This window comes from Eptatretus burgeri, chromosome 14 (assembly GCF_056783735.1).
Source record: "Eptatretus burgeri isolate ZD-2024b chromosome 14, Ebu_testis_v1, whole genome shotgun sequence".
NCBI classification, from domain to species: domain Eukaryota; kingdom Metazoa; phylum Chordata; class Myxini; order Myxiniformes; family Myxinidae; genus Eptatretus; species Eptatretus burgeri.
In genome coordinates this window covers 4,484,064-4,494,063 of record NC_140974.1, presented here as the reverse complement: position 1 = coordinate 4,494,063, position 10,000 = coordinate 4,484,064, and the positions used below count along the sequence as shown (strand labels likewise).

Genomic DNA, 10,000 nt, shown 5'->3' with positions numbered 1-10,000 from the left:
AAAACTCTTACCTTTGACATAACTGCTTGAGCAACATATCCAAGTCAATGCTATCCACAACTCTCAATTGAGTCATGGGCATGAATGGGTTATTCTGAAGTTCCTTCAAACAATCCGTAAAGTTGAGATGAACCATTTCTTCCATCGCTGAGTCAAAGCTAGGAAGGAAAAATATTTAATTAATCTAAATTAATCTTAGGTGCAATGGCAAACCGACCAATATAACCTATTAATTAGGCATAGATATACTTATATACAAATCACTCACTTGTTATAGGCTCTGGGGAGGGAATCTTTAACCACAGTGTAAACGGAAGCCTGTTTGACTGTCTTTCTTGAGCTGTCGGATGGGAGTTCTTCAAGTGGGACTGAAACCTCGGGCAAGAATAGTGAAAGCAGATTGCATCCAGTTTCACCAGCGTTAGGGTCATTCAAAATGTCCTCAAATAAATACATCAACTCACTCCAAGCCTTGGGAAGAATTTCCTTTTCGTTCATGAATTCTGTAAGTGTTTGCTGTGGAAACAAGGATACATATTACTTCATCTTTATACAACAGAGCTGTTTGTGTAGCATAATATTAAAACAAATATAACTTTACCTCGACTTTGTCGATCTGTGAGTTCGATCAATTCAGTTTTAAATGTACATTAGCAAAGTGGCTATCATGGTTTGATTCAAAGCCGTAATCATCCCACGATCGTGAATCATCCATGATAGAGTTTGAGTTTTCAATCACACTGTGATGAAAAAGGGGAAAAAAAATAATGTTTAGAAATATTAAGGTACAATGGTACATAACTTTGAGTATAACCAAGCAATTACACATAGATATACTTCTATACCAATCACTCACCTGTCTTTTGGCATTTCTTCAAAAATCATCATCACAGCAGATACGGGAGTTTTGTTGAACCTTCCTCCTCCGTGGTTTATATAAAATTGAGAGCAGGTAGGGAGGAGCATGGACCTTTCCAGAAGAATGTTGAACAACACATGGTTCGAGCACTTTTCCACCTTCCACGTGCTATAGGTGGGAGGGAAGGCCTAGTACCTCTTAAGGGTTAATGCACACGTAATCCATCCAAAATGTAATAAGCCCTAGAATTTCTCAACAATAATTTTCTGTTGAAGCTGGGATGATAACTTTCAACATCAATTTGGAAAACCGGCCCAGTTGCTGTCTGAAAAAAACAACGGAACCACCCACTGCCTAATCCAGTGTCAGCTGCTACACCACAATCCGCAGCATCACTTAGCTGACATGGCTTCAGAAGTGGGTTTTTTGGCAGGATTGTCAACTCCATAAGTAAGTGCCAAGGATGGTGCTTCAGGAGTTATTTTTCACAAAGGAGATAAACTGCAAAGGAGGGGGGAGGGTAAACAGGTTTTTGTTTCACTGTATATATACTCTTCCAGAGTTTATCTATAGGTAGGGATATAAAGTGAAGGAATCTCTGTTCAAATAGGGGTATAAATAGGTAAGAGAAAGAGGTTGGAGGGTGGGTGGTCAGGGTGAAGGGTAAAATAAAATAAGGGGGGGGGAGTTAAAAAGTCAGGCCAGATTATATCTGTAACTTGCTACAAGCATCATGGAAACTTGTACTAACCTGTTCCATGGTCGGGTTGTTGGCGACGAAACCGTCTCCCCCACCAGGTTTTTTGGTGAGGATTGTGTTTGGATATGGACACCCAGCAGGATTAAAAACAAAACCTGTCAAAGGGCGGAGGAGCTCCTTGTGAGCCAACGGCCATCCATAAATAGTGCCCAACTGTGTCTGCGGACGTCCTCCTGCAGTTGGGTTACTTCTTATAAGGAGGTTGGTGGCAGGATTTGCACTCCGGTCACTGTAAAACCCTTCATTCCGCAAAACACAAAGAAATCTGAAAATCCACTTCGTGGGAGTACCTCCGATGCAGCTTCCCTTCGCAGGGTAGCTCACCGGATGATGGGATTGGGGCAAAGCCTTCGGGACCCCCAATCTTTGATGATAGGAGGGAAACCACGGGGTATTGCGGGAGAGTGTGTCGGAGTGGTGCTGAGGTGTCGTCCACCAGTCGGCGGTCTCCTTGGGTTAACCTGAGGCGGTCCCTTCGGGTGGGTGCTTGGAATGTCCTATCCCTAAGAGAGGATGATCACCTGTCTCTGTTATCATCTGAGCTAAAACGTTTGGACATCGGTATTGCAGCACTCGCAAAGGTTCAGAGACCGGATTGCGGCGAGATCATGGTGGGTGGTTACATCTACTATTGATCTGGTCGCTCTAATTGTTACCATTCCCACGGAGTTGCTGTAGCTGTGTCCATGTAGCATAGCATCATTTGATATCGTATGTTTGATGCTGTTATGCATCAAACAGTTGCTGATGCTGTTTGATGCTGTAGCATCATTTGGGATTGTCAAGATCTCTGACCTTGATTTCACAGATGATGCAGACATCTTTGCGGAGACTTTAGATATCCTTTGGGGGCCCTCGAGGTGCTGAATGAGGAGTCTGAGTCGCTGGGATTGCGGGTTTCCTGGGTCAAAACTAATATACAGGCTTTCAATGACATCTTGGATGCCGCTGTCCTGTCTGTGCCTGTTTGTGGTGAGGATGTTGAGGTCGTGGAGAGATTCATTTACCTTGGCAGTGATATTCATGTCTCTGCCGGGTGTGAGTCAGAGGTCAATAGACGTCTGGGTTGGGCCTGGGGAGTCATGGATTCACTGGATAATTGGGTGGCGCTGCTGGTACCTGTGCGGGAGGACGAAAGTCCGAGTCTTCAGGTCCTTGGTGCTTCCAGTCTTGCTCTATGGATGTGAGACTTGGACTCTGACCAAGGATCTGAGATGGAGACTTAATTCCTTTGGTACCAGGTATCTTCGGAGAATCCTTGGCTATTGCTGGTCGGACTTTGTGTCCAACGAGCGGTTGCTGAGAGAGACTCAAATGAGATTTGTTACCTGCATAGTCCGTGAGCATCAGCTGCAGCTGCATGGGCATGCGGCTCGTTTTCCTGACGCTGATCCTGCTCACCAGATTCTCTCAGCGAGGGAGTCTCGTGAGTGGAGGAGGCCAATGGGCCGACCACGTGCCTCCTGGTTGCAGCAGGTTGATCGGAATCTCAAGGAGATGCGGATGGGCCAGGCATCTGCCTGGGGGATGGCCAGATGGAGGCCCCTGGAGTACCGGCAGAAAGCGGACGCAGAGACGCACTACTCTGACGCATGCTCCCATACCTGACCTCACCTGGGGTAAAAAAAAATAAAATTGATGCATTGTCGAGGCTCATGGAAGAGCTTTGTCCCAGAAACAATTGAATGCGAAGAAGCTGGTGCAAGTTGGGTAGAAGAGGTTGGGGAGGAGAAGGAGAAGTTGGTGCTGGAGATCTATTTGTGAGAAAAAATTCACTCCTTTTTAGTGACAGGGTCAAACAGTTTTTCCCTGAGTTAACATTAAAGTCAATGGGGGAAATGGGTTAGTCCCAGAACCAACAAAATTCCCCTACTACCATTTGAATATTTGAACAACAATTTGATCCAGAGATGAGTGGGATGGTCGTGTCTGTTGTATTGAGTGGTGTGATTAATGATGTTGCATTGTTGTATTGACCGACTGCCTGGACGCAACTGAGGTTGTGGATTTACTGATATTGGTAATCGACTGATGTGGATCTGTGACCAAGGTTGTGGATCCACTGTTTGGAGAGGTTCTGGGCTGAAAGGATGGAGACATTGAGGAAGAACGGTGCCCAGCTGATGATCCGTGCAGTTGGAAAACCATTCATTTGCTTCCAGGTTAGGGTTCTTACTTAAGGGAAGGGAACTAAGTTTCTAAGTCAACACTATTTACAGCAATCTTTAAAATTATATTATATTTCAGGAATAGCCAATATGGTACAAGTGTGTGTGTGTGTGTGTGTGTGTGTGTGTGTGTGTGTGTGTGTGTGTGTGTGTGTGTGTTATTCATAAAGCATAACATTATCTCTGCTAACTCCCCTACACCCACCCCTCTCTTTCTTACTCCACCTCCTCCGAACACAGTGCAGAACCCTCCTCCCACCCATCTCTCTCCCCTCCCTCCTCTCTGTCTCTGGAGATATCTGGATGGTGGTTATGCCTGGACAGTAGTTTATCTCTGCACGTGTCTGGACAGTGGCTATCTCCATATGTGTCTGGCCGGTGGTTATGTCTGGATGGACCCTCCCCTTGCACTGCCTTCCCTTGTCCTCTCCTCACGCTGCCTTCCCTTGAAGCTGTCTTCCCTTGCCATCCCCTCATGGTACCTTCCCTTCCCCAACTCCTCCTCGCTTTCCAATTCTTCCTCACTCCATCCTCACTCCCCTCTCCTTTCTCACTCTCCTTTCCCCTAATCGCTCCCCCACCCTCCTCTCCCTCCCCTTACCCTCCCTCCTCTCTGCCTCCCTCACCAAACCCTACCCTCCCTCCTCTTTCCCTCCCTCCTTCTTACTCCTCACCCCCTTTAATATCCCCATCAGCGAATGTATTTGCTAGTATCTAATATATAAAGCTCATTCTAACCACTGACTCACCTACTGACTGATATTTAAGTTTGGTACCTTCCTGGTGGTGCAGAAAGCTGAAATTTTGCGTGCTGACAGACATCGAAGCCAATACACCGGGAAAAGTCACAGAACCACCGGAAAGCATCCATAAATGAAAATATAAATAATTGTATTATAAAATGCATGTGAACGACCCAAGACAATGGGGAAGCACAGTAATTTTGTGTGCCGATGGACATTGAAGCTGATGGACATTGAAGCCGATACACCAGGAAAAAAATCACAGAACCGTCGGAAAGCATCTGTAAATGAATATATATATATATAAATAAAATATATAAATGTCCATAATAGAGGGTCGTGGAGCATGTAATTCCAAAACCATACTGAACAGAAGGACTAAGTGGGAGCTCATACATAACTTGGGGAGGGGGGGGGGATCTTGCCACACCTTTTCGTATAAGGGTATATTTTGTCTACCTTGCTCAATCATTGTTGATTACCTTGTGTCTGCCTCATACCCGATGACCTCAATACTTGTCAGTATATGCCAGAAGCACCTATTGGTATGTACAAGATTAGAAGCTGCAGATCACCCGACAAACCACTTTTAGTAACGGAATTTGACAAGAACCACAACTGCCCAAAGATCATTTAAGTTAACATTCCTTCTGTCATGCAATAATAAAGCATCACAAAATTAATGACACCAATAACATCCAACAAGGGGAAAATCAGAGTAAAATAACAGAGACAAGGAATGTACATTGGATCACATCTCCACCTTAGAGAATAAAGTCAGAACGGGCTTGACCCTGGATCAAACTCTTGACAATAGTGGGAGTGGAATTCACAAAATGCTTATGGCACTCATTCTTGTAAAATTGCTCAAGTGTGTTTTCTTCTGCAGTGTAAAATCCCAGTAGCTAATATAACCAGACAAGCCGGGAGGTATGTCCTGCAGCTACGAGCACTGAATCAGCACCAAACCAGCATGTAGCATCTCCAAATATAGTATTAATCAATGCAAGCTCACATTTGCAATTTACAGTCATGAAAACATTGCAGCTCTGAGGATACACAGAGACCCTCATTAATCAAAGACTATGAGAAAGGTATGGATCACTCCTGGAAAGCGTTTTGAATTTTAACCCATCACAGTTTGGGTGAAAATGCATCATATCTCATGAGCTGGCATTTCTGCTTCATTGTTGCCTTGTTTGAAATGTGATTTCAAAAAAAACTATTTTTTTAACAGTGAAAACAAAACAACCCATGTAGAAATATGAATAGCATTGTTTTGTGGAAACCATGGGAACCATGAAAACATATAGCAGCAGTAATGATAGTTTAGAACTCTAAAATGATGAAACCAATATTTTGGTTGGAAAATGGCATTGAAATGATGACGTTGCTTGGAAACAAAATTAATGTGTCAAATCAAATGGTATGCTTAATATATAACAAAACCTCTCACAAATTTTATATTGTTTTAATATGAGATCTCCAAGCCAAAGCAAAAGCAAAGTGATTGGAGCAAAAAGCATTGGACGGTCTGGAAAATCAAGAATGCTTAAAGAAGGAATACAAGGTTCGGTAAGCAAGAGAAAGGCCCTTCAATAAAGATGATCTGAAGCTCATTAATCAGAAACAGCTTTATAGATCTTTATTTATTTTAACAAAGCAATGTTTCATGAAGAGCATTGATTATTTTTGGAAACAAAGTCCTGGTACATGACTCATGTACGAGTGAGGGAGCTGACAACGTAGACAGAGAGTAGAATGGGTAGAAGGCAACACTCTGACAGAGGGTGGTTGTACATGTGAACAGGTTCAGGAAGCAAAGGGATGGATGAATTCGAGGAGTAAAGGGAAGAGGGAAGGAAACGTAGCAGCTTGAAAACATTTGGGAAGGTAAAGGAGGACAGAAAAGATCACAGGTAAGGATGGAAAATGGCCTGAGGTGGTGGTGCACTGCCAACCATGAGGATTGCCAGTAAACTGAGGAAGGGGATTCCACAAGTGGGAGAAAGTAGTGCAAGTGAGTAGCGAGTACAGATTTTGGGCTTTTCACCAGAAGGGTGAACCATGCAGGGTGCAGTAGTGCACCCTGCATAAACCTGAATATGGGGGAGGGGAGTGAAGACAGAGCATGGAAAGGGCAGAGGGTGCAAGATCAGAAAAGAAGTAGTAGAAGACAGAAAGGCCCCTAATCTGTCTGTTTTAAGACAGCCACTAATCAGCAGAGCCTGTGCTTCTGCTTATATGTAAGAGGTACAAATGACGTTGAGAGCTTTGGTTTTCACAGCATTCAGGTGAGACAGGTGTGAATCAGGGTGGCAACCAATTGAGATGTTCAGAGAAGGGGGGAAGTCAGAAGTTCAGGTTTACAAAGTATGGATATGGCATGATGAAGGATGCCCAGCATGTAGCTGGCTTTGAGGACATCGTTGATATAATATTGTTACAGTTTTGGAAATGTATGCCGGGGGAGAGCATTCATTCATGTTCATGAACATTGTACATGTACATTCATGTACAATAACCCAGAATGTGATGAAGTTGAGTCGATGGGCCTCTCACTTCGTCAACGTTTCTTCGTTTGTGTGTGGATAGATCCCTGCCCTGTGTCTCGTGGTTTGTTGGGGAAATGTGTTGTCAGATTAGCTTGTTTATTCCCTGTGTGATGCGTCCCCATTTTCTGCTTTTAATCTCCTCAATCCACCAACAATCTGCTTCACCAAACCTCAATTCAACAAACAATCCTTCACCCAATCGCTCCTCCCTTCAACACCACAGCCTGTTTATCCTTGTCCTTCAGTCTGTCTGTACATTTTATCCATTCACATTCAACCATCTGTTCATCCATATGTCCATCCTGTTTGCTCCTTCAAAGCCACAATCCTGGCGTGACACGTATAAAGGCCAATACTCAGCTCAGTTTGTGGCTCTGTTTCAACGCACCAGGAACAGAAGAACATATCAGGCTGCCTGTTCAGGAGATTATCTGCCATAGTCTGAGTCGCGCTGGACTAGGCTGCACTGGGGTACGAGGCGTTGAAGCATGCCGTTCCGGGCTGGAGGTGAGCGGCCATGGGAAAAGGGGTGCGGTGAAGTCCCTGGGGTATTGTGCAGCTTCATATACACTCACACCACATGCTGCCTTCACAACACTGAAACTATACCACCCTCAACACCCTCACCACTTAATCCCCCTCACCACCACCAAACATCTGTTTATAACCTTTAGCGCGATGCAATCCCGCTTGGTTGCATGAGTTAAGTGAGGGGTCGAAACAATACTTCGAACTGCCTCTTTCTGTTTCTCATCTCTTATTCCCGGGTGAGTGATGGCACCATGTCTTGTGTGTAAGTAAGTCTGCTTAAGGGGAAATATGGGCTCAGGGAATAAGTCTGCTCTTCTGTGCATTCTGACTTTGCCTCTGATATAAATACTTGCTTAATGATTATTGCTTGTGTATATGTAAATAAACAATTGTTACATTTTAAACCTGCTTGTGTGTCCTTTCTTTCGTTGATCTGACAACGTGGGTATGTAATAGATAGACGGGAGTTCTGCCCCACCCCTTTGCTTCATTTGAGCTAAGCCAGCGTTCATCCATGGTCCGCTCAGCTGTAGTAGTAGTTGAAAGATGGATGAACGTTGAGGGCGTGGACCCTAGCTCAGATAGTTGTACCGACGAGCGCTGTGGACGTGAGGACCCTGCTCGGTGTAATTGCATTTTCTGGATTTTGCAGTCAAATACCTGGAATATGTCTTTCCATTCTGAGAAATCCCACACACTCACTCTTTCTCTCCGAAAGGACCACACTGCAAATCCTTCCGTCTACTTTCTCAACAACCCTCTCAAAGAGGTTCAGTCACTCAAACTTTTGGGTCTCACTCTCAGCCAGAATCTATCTTGGGCATGCCACATTTCAAAATTGGCCTCCAAAGCCAGATGCCGACTGGGCATCCACCGATGTGCAAAGTCCTTCCCCGGCACACCTGAGCTCCTGTCCACTGACAAAGCTTTCATCTGCAGCTCGATGGAGTACTGCTATCCCCTTTGGGCTGGCTCCCCTACCTCACATCTTGCTCAGCTTGATGCTGTGGAAACAAAGGCCTTCAATATCATTGGAATTTCTTGCGATGAAGTTGAGTCGATGGGCCTATCACTTCGTCATCGTCGACAGGTCAGTGGTCTCAATCTTCTTCCGCCTCATTTCTGGACTTTCACCCTCTGCCCTCTCCATGCTTTGTCCCCCACAGGTATCTGCAGGACGTCAGCAGTCCACCAGAAACCTCCTCCTAGTGAAACTGCTGAAATCCAGAACCACTGCTCACCACCACCCATTTATTCATCATTTTTCCCACCTGTGGAACCACCTTCCAACCTCTATGCAGTCTCATTCTTCCCTCCAGGTCTTCAAGTCAGTTGTTCACCACCATCCCCATCCAAAATCATATTTTCTACACCTTTCAAACCATCCCCCACCGCTCACAAAAATTTTGCTCATGTATTAATGTTGTCCATCCTTTGCACCCTCTCTTACCCCTTGTCATTACCTGCATCCCTTGTTTTTCCGTCTCCATCTACTTTCTCCCTCCGCCCCGCTGTTGGTGTTTCTCCTTTCTTCTGTTGTTCGCTTTGTTGTGTTGTGTTGTGTCCTGATTTGTTCTGTGTCAAAGCTCTTCCACGAGCCTGGAGCATGTCCATAAAAATATAAATAAATAAAAGCACAACTACACTTTCGGTAGCAACACATTTTAATCTTTCTACCCACAATAATGATGATTTCCAGGTGTGTGCTATTAGAGCATGTTCCAGCGATTTGGAGAGAAAGGTATCTTTCAGCTGGGTACGATACACCCTCACGGAATGAACATTACATTCCGGGTTCTTCCTTATTCTAATACGTCACCTCATTAATTATTCACACACATTTTAACAATTATCCACGGCAATGCCTGCTCGTTTGTTTTTTTCCCCTTACTTTGATAAGTGGTTATTCCCGAAACAGAAGGCTCTTTGTTCATCTTTTATGGTGAATTTTTATACATTTTTAATCTTCTTGTTTTTTCACTGACGCAGACCATTCTCGAGATATATAAACGTTTGGTAGTGCCAAATCTGAAAATAGCAGAAAAAAGAATAGACATTGTCAAAGCTTTTTGTCTTGCAGGTCGTCAGGATACATGCAAGAATACCGGAAGTGCAGACAAAAAATAAAAATATTTATTTATTCAGACAGTTGGGGATTGGTTCTTTGGACTGTTACTAACACGACCATACACATCATGTCCTTGAGGCACAGAGGAAACCCGTGACCTATTTTTTCTATGGATCCAGGTCAGAACAGATGGATTGTTTGCAAAGAACAGGAGCTGGTGTGTGTGTGTCTGTGTCTGTGTCTGTGTCTGTGTCTGTGTGTATGTGTGTAAACGTGGCTTCAAGAGCACGTAAATATGCTTCAGTACGAGCACGTG

General features: G+C 44.3%; 2 protein-coding genes across 6 annotated transcripts in view; both read right to left on the bottom strand.

The window, feature by feature from the left end:
• The window catches only part of LOC147012577 (uncharacterized), a 4,246-nt gene extending 1,667 nt beyond the window's left edge, over positions 1-2,579 (bottom strand). Inside the window, exons 1-4 of the mRNA XM_085853568.1 lie at positions 857-2,579; positions 602-740; positions 269-516; positions 12-158 (exon numbers count right to left, since the gene is read on the bottom strand). Coding sequence (XP_085709694.1) covers positions 12-158; positions 269-498 — 377 coding nt within the window. The 5' untranslated portion in view covers positions 499-516; positions 602-740; positions 857-2,579. The remainder of the gene's footprint in view (positions 1-11; positions 159-268; positions 517-601; positions 741-856) is intronic.
• Positions 1-10,000, bottom strand: part of LOC147012574 (astrotactin-2-like) — a 954,475-nt gene that overhangs the window by 40,504 nt on the left and 903,971 nt on the right. The gene's annotated exons all lie outside the window — the stretch shown is intronic.